Source organism: Podarcis melisellensis (assembly GCF_964234715.1).
Source record: "Podarcis melisellensis genome assembly, chromosome: 2".
Taxonomy (NCBI): Eukaryota; Metazoa; Chordata; class Lepidosauria; order Squamata; family Lacertidae; genus Podarcis; species Podarcis melisellensis.
The window spans coordinates 27,720,617-27,735,252 of NC_138529.1; the positions used below are offsets into that span (position 1 = coordinate 27,720,617).

Sequence of the window (14,636 nt, forward strand, 5' to 3'; positions counted from 1 at the left end):
ATTTGAGCGCTCGTGGCATCACCAAGTTGCTTTTTATGATGGAGGTTCTCAAAGTGGGAATCCGTTGGCGTGCTGGACAGTCATGTGATCCTGGCTGTCTTCCTTATTCCCAGCTGCTAAACTGCTTTGAGAGGTGACTAAAAATATTCTCAGCGCTTCGTTTGCCATTTCTTTTCTATGTGAGCAATCTCTGTAATTGCTGTGGGGATGTTATACGATCGGAAATGGGAGGGGAAGTGGTCCGTGCCGCTGAGAAAGGGAACAGGGCACGGGTTCCCAGGATGATCACTTAATTAAAACGCCCAACCTCCTCAGGAAGGGGGTGAAGCCCAGCCCACTCTGTGGAGAGTGGGGCTTCTAGCTTGGTTCCTCCCATCCCCAACTGTGTGTGATGCTACACTCGCTCACGCCCTCTGAAAGTGTGTAAGTGAATAATAGCTCCTTTTAAAGCACATTCCCAAAGTAGAGTTCCATTCCTGGCTCTGGAAAGGCAGTTAAATTAACATGCATGCACTTGGAGGCTTTAACCTCCTTGAGTTGTATCGCTGCTAAGGTGTCTCCTTTATTAGTGTCTCATAAAGCCGACACCCCGCACCTCCACTATGGCCCTTCCCGTAGCCTGACATTATTTCATAAAACACTTGCGTGACATGAAAGCAGCTGCACAAAAGAAAAGCGTGCATGCTTTTTGAAATGTCGACCTGCAAATTCTCCATTCTCTTCTGGTGGAGAAAAGTTTGCCATTATGCACAAAGTGTGAAATGGGACTGTTCGGGCTTCACCTGCGCTACTAATCAAAATGTGCCACGTGAGACTGGATTTAGGAAGCATTTAATTTGGAGCTTATGAAAAGTTAGGGAAGCAGCTTTGGCAATGTGGCTTACATGTAAGATCCTCTGTGACTTTGTTGGGTTCTTTAGAGCAATACTCACCATTAGGATCATGCTATATGTGCAGGTAGGTCTGTTTTTACTACGTAGACTGCTAGCAGTAATGTCAGTGCATTCCGAAACATGGCACTATTATGGCTCACTAATAAATTTGGCCCATCTGGAGTCCCATCGTGTCTCAGCGGCTGCTTGTTTCACTTTACAGGCCTAGTCCCCCCCTAGGCTGCCTTTCTTAGACTGCGCCTCTGGTGATAGCAGATGTGGACGTCTTCGTTTGGATTAGAAGTTGGTGTCAACCATATTTCTGTCGTTTTGTGTTTGCTCACTGCCTGCGTTAAGGAGCATGAAGCTCAGGCACCTGATATACAGAATCAATGCTTCTCTTGAAGCTGTCCTTTTAGTGAGGTGGTGGGAAATTCACAGCAAAGGTGTCTAGGGCATCAGTAGTGGATGATGTTACTGTTCACAGTGTTTGAGTGCAGATCGCATCTGGAATGCTGCCGTTAGCACATAAGGTAAAGGTAAAGGTACCCCTGCCCGTACGGGCCAGTCTTGACAGACTCTGGGGTTGTGCGCCCATCTCACTTAAGAGGCCAGGGGCCAGCGCTGTCCGGAGACACTTCCGGGTCACGTGGCCAGTGTGACAAAGCTGCATCTGGTGAGCCAGCGCAGCACACGGAAACGCCATTTACCTTCCCGCCAGTAAGCGGTCCCTATTTATCTACTTGCACCTGGGGGTGCTTTCGAACTGCTAGGTTGGCAGGCGCTGGGACCGAGCAACGGGAGCGCACCCCGCTGCGGGGATTCGAACCACCGACCTTTCGATTGGCAAGCCCTAGGCGCTGAGGCTTTAGCCCACAGCGCCACCCGCGTCCACCGTTAGCACATACCTGGCATGTAATAAGGGCTGCATTCCAAGGGAATACTCTGCTTTGGAGTGACCTGCCCATTTTTGTGCTTTTGCAGTATGATTGGACTGATGCTAGGAACCTGCATCGCTTTCTACGTTGTTATTGGAGACTTGGGATCCAACTTCTTTGCCCGGTTGTTCGGGCTCCAGGTAAGCTTGCTTCATATTGACCTTATCACCAGCAATTCAGAACATTTCCCCTTTCCTGTTGTTCTGCGTAAGTTTTTGCTTTTGAATGCGTCCTGCCTGAACAGTATTGTTGTGATGCATCCAAGCATCTCTCCAGCCTGCTGTTTTCAAAGTTAGTAGCAAGCGCTGAAGCCACATAGCACTTTGTCCCATAACAGCCTGATCCAAGGCAAACTTAACTCCCACATATAAGTCCAAGGGTCAGCCCCAAATGGATATTCTGCAAGTGTTCGGTTTCCTGCGTGTTTCCTTTAGTTTAGTAGTAAGACTATCTCTTTCTGTTTATATAGTAGCTACACTTATGTTCAGATCCAGAAACATTTATTGCATTAGTCCATGGACTCCAGTAGAATGGACTTAGGTGTTTGCACCCACCCATCCCCATTGTTGTACTGTTTTGATTTTCTCATCTTGTTTGTGAAGTGTTTTGACTTGGTAGTGATGTGAAGCAAGACTAGGCAGAGCTGGACCTGTTACACTGATGCTGTCGACAAAAAACCAGGAGATAGCAATGCTAAAGGACCGTAGGGGAAGTCTGTGGCAGACCTGGGGGATCCAGCACTTTGGAGAACCGAACAATACTTCAGGGCTATAGTGTAAGCCTTAGGTTGTACCCGGTTTGTTTGTTAATCTCAAAGCTCCAAAAAGGGATACACAACTGGATTGTGAATTCCCTGGCAAACTGGGTCAAGAAAGTGCAAGCACTGATAGCATATCTGCTGTTTGCCTTTTCGACAGAGGAACAGTTGAATTCCCCTTGGGGAAATAGGGACCAGAGAACAATCCCTAGGGGCAGGGGCAGGCCAGAAAAGCTAAATGGACATTCAATAGTGTTTTGGCACGGTTTTTATCTGCTCCGGCCTGATGTAGTTAAGCTCTGATTAAGGAGCCGAGAAGTTTAAAAGATGCGTCATAAGCAAAGCCAAATTAGGTATTAAATATTTCTAGGCATTTCCAAACCTCCCGCTACAATAAATACCAAAAAGCTGCCGGTTAATTTTCTGGGTCAGAATTTCCAAGACTTCCATCTCTTCCTTCATTTCCACCCCCCCCCCTTCCCCTTTCTGCAGCAAGGTTAGTTTTCATTTTATTTGCTGGAAGTACATAAAAGATATTCAAATAGGTTGTGTTCGGATTACCATTTAAAACAGCCAACATGCTTTCGCTTTTAAAACGGGGCTCGCTAAGAGCTTCGTAGAGCAACAGTGGCACCAAGTGACTATGTAAGTTAATCACAGAACGCCCTGTGGGAAGCCGCTTTTCCTAGCAAGCCGGCGTTTCCTTGCCTTTCCTTTGCTTTTGGAGTGAATCTTAATCTTGGTGTATTGTGGGTGGGGAAGGCATTAAGTCTTGCTGTGTCTTATATTGTGTGTGTATATGTTGCGTTTATGTATGCATGGTTTATATATAATTTGCTGGGCAGCTGGCCCATTCCCCCAGAGGTCCTTTGGATGTTCTCATTGCAACTCTTCCTCATCTTCCAGGTGAGCGGCTGGTTCCGCATTGTCCTGCTCTTCATCATCTCCCTCTGCATCGTGCTCCCGCTGAGTCTCCAGAGGAACATGATGGCTTCCATACAGTCCTTCAGTGCCATGGCTCTGATCTTCTACACAGTGTTTATGTTTGTGGTCAGTATTAATGACTGGGAGGCTTTTGTTTTCCTCCGTGGCTGGTGGTTAATTCATCTTAGGGAAACCGCAATACAAATTTCAAGTTCCACGGTGTCCCAAGCTTTCCTCGTGGGTGGGCTCTCAGAGGACATTCAAATGGATGCCAGGTCTGCCTGTTGGCAGGAGCTCATAGGCTCGGGGTTTCGATTTGAAAGGCTTTCTGTATTTAATGTTACTGGCACTGCTGGGTAGAGGGCGACCATTACCCGTAACAGAGAGGCCGCTTGCTGTCCTATGTGGCCACAGACTTGGGAATGTGTCTTCTATATACTACTTAATGCTACACATTTTTCCAGGGAGATCATGCCACGTCCCCAGCTTCTAGCGATTCAGCACATTTTATATACCACAGTGCACTATGGGCTCTTAGGCCACACAGATTGCAGAAGATCCCTTCATTAATTTCCTCGCTTTCTCTCACAGAGTGTATATTATCAGGGTTCGCTTGTTGAGGGTTTGGCAGGCCCGCAGGCCCTGAGCCAGTTGTCAAATTCTCCTGAAACAAGCATTCTGCCTCGGCCTCTATACCCACCTCACATCTAATGGCGGTCCTAGGTTTTTCTCACTTCCCCCCACAAACTTTCCAGCCACAGTGCTTCTAGCTGGGAGATAAAAACATGTCTTCTTAGGCCACACTCTAGAAATAGCATATAAAGTTGTGCAAACTCTTTAAGATGCTGAATGAAAGCGGCTAGTTTGGTGGCGAGGTGGGGAGCTTGTGGCCCTCTAGATGTTGCTGGACTCAAGCTTCCATCATTCCCAAGATTACAAGAAGGGTAGGGCAGGAAAGGGGATCCAAAGGATGCCATGGGACAAAGCCTCAGAGAACTTTAAAGGTGAGGCCAGGAGTTTGTCCTGAATATGGGAAAGGGATGGGATGCCAGTGAAAAGTTTGAGTAGCATACAAAGCATCCGTTTGACGGCAGAATCGGTGGAGAGTAAGCCTCAGTTCTCTTGCCACCCTTTCTGTGTGGAGTAGACCAGTATAAAGTAAGCAGCACATAAGCGGCACACGAAACACTAAAAAACCATTCTACGTTCTAAATCTTATATTAATAATCCCAAAATTGAGAGAGCTATGTACAAGATCCACTACAGAAGCCACAAACAGAAAACTCATTCAAATTGTGTCCCAAAGGAAGATTCAGTCTTTAAAGGTTCCTTTAGCCAGGCTCCTGTAGATATTCACAAAGGTAAGTTGGATCAAACGGTGATGTCGGTGATGCTACGCACAAGAGTTAGACAGGGTGCCGGCGTTTGTCACCTGTTTCGCCCATGAAGAGTCTCGGGCTTCTTCAGTAAATTCTCTCTCACGGTTTTTATATATTTATAAACGAAGTCCATATGTTACATTTCTTCTTAGATTAAGCTATAATATTTAATTTCTTTCTTCAGGAAATTCTCCCTCAAGATTTTGGTATATTTACATACACTCAACCTCATATTCTAAGTTCTTACTTGACTTAAGCAATTATTAATGTACTAAGCAACCCTTTCTGTGTGTGGCACACTGTTAATGTGTGGAACCTTATGAGAACTGTAGTTTGGTCACTCACCCTGTGGGGGGGGGGAGGGCAAGGCCTAAGGAGACGGGACACAGCGCAAGGCCTCCCCCAGGAAGGAGGCTCACACTCGCAACCAAACGGGATGCCTGGCCCCTTAATCGTTTTCACGGCGCTCGTCTGGTTGTTGCAATCTGGCTTGCCAGACATTGGTTTGGGTTTGGCGTCTCTGTTGTCTAGATTGTAACCTCTCTTTTCTTTTCCTTGGCTGCAGATCGTGCTCTCCGCTTTCAAGCACGGCCTCTTTGGCGGGCAGTGGCTGCAGCGGGTCAGTTACGCACGCTGGGAGGGCATTTTTCGCTGCATTCCTATCTTTGGCATGTCTTTCGCCTGTCAGTCGTAAGTACCAGCAACTTCAGCTGCTTAGAGATTGCAGGGTGGAAGGAGTTTTGTTTAAGGGCAAAGGATCAGGGTGGCCTGTACGGGATAGATACCATCTGGTCCCCTCGTCTTCATTTTAATCAAAATATTTTACAGCCCACTGAGGTACAGCATCTGACTGGGTTGTGACCCTTTTGTTACCTAGCTGGGAGAAGGGGTTATATTTCACTCTGGAGTCATTGTGCTTAAGAAGCTTCTTGTTCGTAGGAGGCAAATACATCCCCAGTGTAATTTTCCGTTGGCTGTCATGTCTCTTTACTAAGGATGCGACTGACCCCTGTTCTAGACAGGTAACGAGAACTTAAGCGGACATAATTACACCACAGTAGGGCCACCGAAGCCCGCCTAAAATGATTTACGCGTTTGTCTTCATTAGGCATCACAACAATTTCAGCTAAGAATATTTAAGTAAACGGAAACAGATCTTGGGTCAAGTTGACATTGCTGATTATAGGATTCCTGTTGCCCTCTTGGGCTGTGGGCAGGGCTCTGCGCATTCTGTTTGTGCAATACACAAAACAAAGTTTGGCTTGAGGCTCTTGGCTTTTATTAAAACAGCAGCAGCAACATGTTTTAAACCTCTTGCTTTGAGAGAAGAGGGTGGAGACTTTGAGTCACTGACATCTGAAGGCTCAGAAACCTCAGTAGTCCAAATGGGATCTCTGTTACGTAATGCAACCCCCTCCTGTGGCTTTCCCTGGGCCCCGTATTCTGTTTCTTCCTGACTGCAAACTCCTTCTCTCCTCTCATGCCTCCCTCCCTCTCTCTCTTTCCACCCCTCTTTTCTTTCTGCTGCGTATCTCAAAGCCCCAAATCTGTCAATAAAAGTTAATCATGGAAGCAAATGCTGAGCATTGGCACAATCTATCCTGGATGGAAAACTTGTGGGGTTTTTTGGTGTAGCACATGCATATCCTTAGTTGTGGGGGTTTGTTGTTGTTGTGACAGATGGAAGCTTTCATCCACAGATGAGTCCCATTTACATTCTGATAACATTGATCCTCGCCACCCTCTGATTTGTGGCTTCTCTGAAAAGTGACCCAGCTGAAAACATAGGTGTATGTTCAGCTGGGGACCTGGGATGGGCAGTTAGCATTAGTTTGGCACGGCTGGGCTCTTCACCTTTCCCCCCTGCTTATTATGTCTCTCAGCTAGAACATGCCTCACTCAGTTTTAAGTGTCTCTGCTATAATTGGTGACAGAAGGGTTGATTCATTCTTTTGTAGCTGTACCTAGTTACCACAGCAGGCTTTTCAAAAATCCAAAATTGTCCTCGTTTTTTCTTGTGGCGACCATTCAGTAACCAACCTTCATTTGTTGGGAGTTGGAAACACAGGAAAATTATACGTTCTGGACTAGTATATTCACATATCTATCTAAATATAGATTGCTACACCACCAGTGTGGCAAGCCAAACCGAAAGCTTAAACCTATAATTTTTCCCAAGGGCAAGAATAACACACACTTCTTGGCCTGTATGATGTCACATGCGGATGAATCCCAGAGTAGACAGGCTTGCAGTCACTGACCTCTCAATTCACACTCCCCCCTCCTTTTTTTTTTTTTAAGTGACAAGCATAAGACCTGAGTTCCTTCCCTCTAGAGGCGAAAAAGTAACATGCATCGGAATGCTGGTTGCTATGGCTTGCACAAACCTACTTTCCTTGTGGTGTTGGCTCTTTCTGGCATTGAGGCTTGTCATTGCCAAATTCAAAGAGAAACGTCTTTGCCCCCTGCGAGTGTGCCATATGGTCTAACAGATTGTGCATGGGGCAGGGAGCCAGGAAGCATAGAAATGTAATATTAGCTCTGCTACAGCCTTCCTATGTTGACCTTAGGCTAGTCTCCCCATCACAACAGCTTGTTTGTAATGTGAACAATGGTGGTGTAACCTTTGAGGCAGGGATTTCACACAGAAGCATGGTGGATCCTTGAGTGAACGTCCCAACCCAGGTGGCAGGCACTATTTTTGGGGGTGAGTCTAACACCACTGTCGTTCCTGGTGCAATGGAAGCCAGCACTGTAAGGAAAGGCGAATCAACCTTATTTCTACTCTCACTTTGACGAGTGTTCACCCATAAATCCGTTCTTCTGTTTCCTCATTAATCGGTAAGACAAAAGAAAAAAGAACTGCACAAAAACGTGCATTTAAATACAGTGGTATCTCGGAAGTTGAATGGAATCCGTTCTGGAAGTCCGTTTGACTTCCAAAATGTTCGGAAACCAAGGCGCGGCTTCTTATTGGCTGCAGGAAGCTCCTGTGGGCAATCGGAAGCTGCGGCAGACGTTCGGGTTCCAAAAAACATTTGAAAACCGGAACACTGACTTCTGGGTTTGCGGCATTTGGGAGCCAAAATGTTTGACTCACAAGGTGTTCAAGACCCAAGGTACGACTGTATGTATTTCAATACGCGGTTTAAAGTGATATTCTCTCAAAAATAAGCATTTTGAAGCATTGGTTCAGCCAAGAACTATGTCAGAACATCCAGGAAACGTGAAATCTGGTGTATGAGTTCTGATCAGCTGAAGTCCAGGGGGTGTTAGTCAGTTCACACTGGAATTTGCAAATGCCAGATTCCTCAAGCATTCCTATGTAGCATAATGGGTGCTGTGTATTTTTAAACGTTTGCTTTTGAAAAACTCTGAACACCCATCTTGACGTTGACCACACTATGCTTCCTTTTCCCTTCTCCAATATGCAGGGCACGTCCCCATTTCCAGCCGAGTAGACTGGTGGATGGCCATCCATCCTCTGTAAGATGAAATGAGACTCAGATACCCTAACTGTGATCAAATACTCCAGCTGCTTGGCCCCTGAGGCCTCTTTTATTTTGTAGGATTGGGCCCTTTTCTCTGAGCTGTGTCGCTTGCTGTCCGTAATGAACCCCCCCTCCCCAAAAGCTGCAAATGCACCCTTTCTGTTTTCTACATGCAAGGGATTCCCCCCCCCTTTTTTTTTGGTATGGCAGAGATGAAAATCTGTTAACAAAAGAAACAGCTCTCTCTTCATCAAGAAGGAGCTGCTATTTCTCTGTATCAGGTTCCAGAGCTTCTTGTTTGTGTTCTTTCTCTCCTTGTGTTCATCTTGGGAATAGAGAGATAAATGTAAAGGGCATTTGGTCTAAATATCTTCCTTCCGTCTACCCCGAGGAGTGGCGTTTATGTGATTGCAAGTGATGTGAAGAAACCTAAGCCTGTAGCATACAAAGTGTTTTGTCAGACAAAGGCTTCTTCGCCCTGAATGCCTTGATCCTGGCCTGGCCCTCAGGGTGGGCATTTTACCTCAGAAATAAACTCCGCACACATTTAGGGTGTGCTGCTTGTCGTGTGTGCTGGAGTCCCGAGAGTCAGGGAGGCTTGGTGTGTGACGTGCCTTGCTGGTTTAGAGGACTTTTTACAGCTATATCTGGAAAGCCAAAATGTCTTGGGGATGGTTCAGGAAGCAGAGGCAGTAAATGACTTTTGATCCTTCTGACTCCAGAATTACTCCCTTAAAATATATAAGATTTTCAGCTCTAGATGAGACCAAAAGTCCCTTCTAGTTCAGCATTTTGTCAACCAGACAGTAGCCTCTGGAGAGTTCGTATTCAGGGCGAGGTGGTGCTGTTTGTTCTGCAGTACTGAGTAATTGTTCTCCAGTACTGAGTGATCGTAAGGTATGCTGCGTCTGGATACAGACGTTCAATTTTTGCCCATTGCTACATTGCTTGTACTTCATAGAATGCCTCCCTACTTCCTGTTGAGCCTCGGATCCAAACTAGATGTGACAAGGGAGATCCATGAACAAGACCTCTTGGGTGTTTTTGTTTGTTTGTTTTGAATTAATAGCATTCATGGAGGACAGGTATTTGAATAGGGGTCATGTTGCTGGTGACGAGTGGTTATAAACCAAGCACTCCCAAACTCGGCCCTCCAGATGTTTTGGGACTACAATTCCCATCATCCCTGACCACTGGTCCTATTGGCCAGGGATGATGGGAGTTGTAGTCCCAAAACATCTGGAGGGCCGAGTTTGGGGGTGCCTGTTATAAACCTTTCAGTCTCTGCTCTTTTTTGCCAACTAAAATCCACCCTCCACTCCCCATAGTGCCACCATTTGTAGCAATGAGCAAAGAGCATTGAGAGGCACAGTTTTCTTTTGTTTTTAATAAAAAATATTGAATTTTGCATTTTAATCTTATTGCAACATGTCCAATCATCAAAATTCCCCCACTTCCCTCAACTTCCTCTTCTGGTCCCATCCCCCCATATTAACTCCCCCTGCTTGCTTTCATATATCTTCATATGGTAAATTGTTATTGTCTCTTATCCTTCTATTCTCATCTTTATAGTTTTTATACTTATTTTTTGTTAATTGTAAGTGTTTACTCAAACCCTGCTAGTCTTTACATTGTTTCTGTTGTATTTACAGAAACAAAGCAAAGAGCATTGGGAGGCACAGATTTAATTGGAAATTACATTAATTGGAAAGGTTCAAACTCCCACCTCCCACCCCTTCAGTGCCATGGTCCTGAATTGAATCAGCAGGGCCAGTGGTTGCTGTTGACATCACCTGTTCTTTGGATCTCAGTTTGTTGGGAATGGCAAGGAAGATGCCGCTTACAAGTGGCTTCTTGTTGGAGATCACAAGAACTTCCCTAAGGTTGGATTTTCACGTGCAACTAACACACCTAACATTGGAGTTCCCCCTACCTTTGCTGTGCTATTCCCCACTCAATATACAAGCATATGTTCAGGGTTGGTTGTATTGACAAGCAACATTTGCATTGTATATAACAGTGGTGGTAATAAAGGTACCCAGATAGATAGCATGACGTTGCCGTTTTCGTAAATACTTAAATAGCACTGAACTGTCCAGTCCTCTGAATGATGGAGAGCTAAAAAAATAGATAAATCAGCTGCTAAGCAGAGCTAAGGATTTCCACACCACCACCCTACTTTCTTGCATGGTAGTTTTCATAAGTGCTTCTATCCTAAATGACCTTCCTATCTACTTACCCTCTCAAGGTGTCCCTGTGTGTTCAAGAGCATGTGGTCAAGTCAGGCCCATGCATCCTCTGGCTGCTGCAATAAGCCGTACACCTGATGTTAGGAAAAAGCTTTTCCATGTGCATAAGCACCCAAGCCCCATGTAATTGGCCCTTTCGCTTTTCTGTGAGTTGAGCTCAAGCATCAGTGCTGAAATACGACAGGCGCAGTGTTTAGTCTTGGTTGTTTAACTTTTCTCTTTGACAATATGATGCTCTAGCTCTCTTCCTGCTCGTTATTCTGTAAACACCGCATTGCTTTAATTATCAGCTCGGGATGCTCCAAGAACAATAATCTGCAGTGTGCTGTCTGGAGCTCTGCCACTGGTGTCTGAGGCAAACAAGCGGTCATTCACGTTGCGACATTTTTATTTTTAAAATATGTGAAATATTTACATTGCACATGTGGCAATGGCAGGCAGGGAGGGAGGGAGCAGGAATATACGGGCACCACTTAAACTTGTGAGTGTTCAGAAACCTCTTGGCGTAAACTGCAGTAGAGAGGCAAGTGCCTGAATTCCATGTGGGGAAGGTGTCAGCAAGCACACTCTACCGGCAAGGGAGAATTTCCTGACATGTTTTAACATTTCCCTGCTTTTCTGCAGCCAGGTCTTGCCAACCTACGACAGTCTGGATGAGCCGTCGGTTAAAATCATGAGTTCCATCTTTGCCTCGTCGCTAAACGTGGTCACTACCTTTTATATTACGGTAAGAAACCTTTAAAAACAACGACAACAACTCCTCTTTGCTCCATCTCCTTCCCAAAGTAAAAAATATTCCTCTGAGCATGTTTTGTAGAAGTGTAGAAACAACTGTGGGGACATTTTCTGCCACGTGCAATGGACATTCTCTGGGGACATTTCCGGAGCAGCAGAGACAGCACTTGGAGTGTGTGTGGGAAAAACCCCTTACTCTTATTGAACAGTAAGAAAGATATAGTTTTAACATGATCCATACCTACCAGAGATGCCTCTACAGGTACTAGAAATACTGGGACTGACAACAGTAGAACCTGTTTCATCAGTATCCTGAGATCAGGATGAGCATTACATATCTTCCTCATTTGCCCTTTGCTGCTCTCAGAGTTAGGGCTAGTACATGCCTGTGAAGGGGCGGGAGGAAGAAGTGGTGATGTGTTCATCACAAGTTAGTCATGGAAGGAGAGATGGAGTGACATCTGACATCAACACAGCTGAGAGAGAATTGGCTCTGTGTACAACTTGGGGTGGCGCTGTGGGTTAAACCACAGAGCCTAGGACTTGACGATCAGAAGGTTGGCAGTTTGAATCCCCACGATGGGGTGAGCTCCCTTTGATCGGTCCCTGCTCCTGCCAACCTAGCAGTTCGAAAGTAGATAAATAGGTACCGCTCTGGCGGGAAGGAAAACAGCGTTTTCGCCAGAAGCGGCTTAGTCATGCTGGCCACATGACCCAGAAGCTGTATGCCGGCTCCCTCGGCCAGTAAAGCGAGTAACCCCAGAGCGCCGCAACCCCAGAGTCATCTGCAACTGGACCTAACAGTCAGGGGTCCCTTTACCTTTATAACTTGGGGTGAACTCAGAGGGAAAAGCTATCAAATCTCTGGTGCTATTATTGGGAAAAGAATAGAAGAAGTGTAAATGGAAGGGATGGGGTTTTTTAGATAAGGATGGAAAATCACGAAAAGCGCAACAGGAAATGGGAACGGAAGTTACAGAACTGGGTGCAAATTAATGGATACATAGCAGGGAAAGAGCTATGGAATAATATCTCTAATCGTAGTGGAGAGGCTCTTATATTGACGAAGGCAGAAATATTTATTGTTTAATATGGAGGAATGGATATTGAAGTTATTGGAGGCAAAGTTGATACGTTTGGCTAGAGAAAAAAACTGCCGGCATTTATTATTAATAATAGTTAGAGAGCCCCTTTTGGACTTTTTGTGTGAAAAGAAAATGAATTGATTTCAGACATTTGGGTCTCAAGACTGAGAAAATATTGCTTAACAGAAAGCAGAACAGTTGGATATCATCCTAGAGTGAATGTTTCGAATAATTTATTTTATTTAACTGACAGACAAAAATCAGAAGTTAGCTCATTCATTCATTCCTTCTTTCCTTCTATTCTTTCCATCTTTTTTATCTTCTTTCTTCTCTTTTTTTGCTTTCCCCCCCCTTTGTTGTCCTATGCTCTGGGCTGTTATTGGGGTCCAAGGATTACACACACATGAAAGTGGTGGATTTATGGAAGGATCCTGAGTGAGAGACAGGGAAGGGAGTGACTGGGAGAAGAAAGCAAAGCTCCCAGGTGAGAGAGCATGGAGGGTCCACCACTTTCTGTGTGAGACAAGGGTTAAAAGCTAACTTTGACAGAGGACTCTGCACTTTCATTTCTCTCTCTTTTTTTTGTTTGTTTTCATTTAGATTAGTTTCTTTAGAGTTCCTCCTTTGCTGAGCTGTAGTCACTCCTCTCCTCTCAGTACCATCAAACTATTAATACCATTGGTTGGGCTTGGAACATGGGAATGCAATGAACCACACTTGTAACATCATCATCATCATCATCATCATTATTATTATTATTCAGATTTTTATCCTGCCCTTCCTTTGTAGAGTAGCCTGAAGTACTTCATTATAAGCTTGTTGGCTGCTAGGAAAACATGAAGTATGCCATGTCACATAAAATATATCACATAAAAACCAATTAAATGTAGAGAACGTCATGACAAGGGAGAGTTGATGTTTTGGGGTCGGTTACTTCTACTCCCTTGGTTACTATCTTGACTTCCATAGCAGTATTTGGAACAGTCCAAGGTCATTATCTCTACTCATGATGATGAAAATGTGGCCATGGCTTCAAAGTGAGTGTTCGCATTCGAGATGTCAGGGAAAATGTGAAGTTATTGCAATATTGTCACTTTTTGGAAGGCATCCTTACATGTTGTCATAGCCAGGTGCTTGGAATGACTTAATGTCATCCCACTGCTTTGTATCATAGTAGAGGATTTGTTTTACTCTGTCATAAATCCATTCTGCATCTGCTCTTTTCATACCGCATGCAGCTCTGGTCACCCAGCCTTGGGAAAGATACATGGGAATTTGGAAATGTATAAAGAAACCCAACAAAAGTGATGTGAGATCTTGGATATCTTTTTTTTTTAATGAGCCAGAGCTTAAAGAATTTGGACTAATCAGTTGGGAGTGTGGGATAAAGATGTGATTAATTGAAGATAGTCTTCCACTGTCTTGAGGACAGGCTCAAGGGACGCCCAGTTTTCTGTTCTTTCTGTTGAACAAATGTATGTGACCACTGAAAGTAATTCTCCTTTCCTCCTTGAACAGGTGGGGTTCTTTGGCTATGTGAGCTACATCGGAGACATTGAGGGGAATGTGCTCATGAACTTCCCTTCGAATGTAGTGACCGAGATGATCCGTGTGGGGTTCATGATGTCTGTAGCTGTTGGGTTCCCTATGATGATTCTGCCCTGCCGGCAGGCGTTGAATACCCTACTCTTTGAACAACAGGTAAAGCCCTTGTGGTTCAGTACAGTTCCTTGTTCTTGACTTAACTGTGATGTTTTTAGGCTTCCCTCACCTTAAACCAGGAGTGTCTTCACATCTTTGCCCTTCTCTGTTCTCTCCCCCACTTCCCACTTTTATCTTTCACGTGAAAAGAATGAGCAAAATTACTCCCTTCCAGGCTTAGAGGTGGTGGTCACACTTAGTGGCGTTTTGGTCGGATGTCTCCTCATTTCTTCATCACCAGGAACTGTAGTATTGAGCAAGTTTTGCTATGTTTGACTAAAAAGGAGAAAGTGGTTATGTTTCTATGGAAAAATAGCATTAAGTAGCTTTCAGGGTGGTCAGGGAGAAATGGTGATACTTGCTGCAAGCTTTCCTGTGCATAACTATAGTGCCTGTAGAAACAGCTGCAGGCTATTATCCATGTATTTTAGGTGATTGGGTACCGTAAGGTAGTACATGACCTAAAACATACTGAACTCTATCGTGGAGAAACAATGTGGTATCA

At 44.9% G+C, this 14,636-nt stretch overlaps 1 protein-coding gene across 2 annotated transcripts in view; it reads left to right on the top strand.

Annotated features, from left to right (window-relative positions):
• Nucleotides 1-14,636, top strand: part of SLC38A10 (solute carrier family 38 member 10) — an 85,419-nt gene that overhangs the window by 22,998 nt on the left and 47,785 nt on the right. For both annotated transcript variants that reach the window (XM_081899569.1, XM_081899568.1), the window contains exons 4-8: nt 1,857-1,950; nt 3,474-3,617; nt 5,436-5,560; nt 11,235-11,337; nt 13,949-14,131. In XM_081899569.1, coding sequence (XP_081755695.1) covers nt 1,857-1,950; nt 3,474-3,617; nt 5,436-5,560; nt 11,235-11,337; nt 13,949-14,131 — 649 coding nt within the window. The remainder of the gene's footprint in view (nt 1-1,856; nt 1,951-3,473; nt 3,618-5,435; nt 5,561-11,234; nt 11,338-13,948; nt 14,132-14,636) is intronic.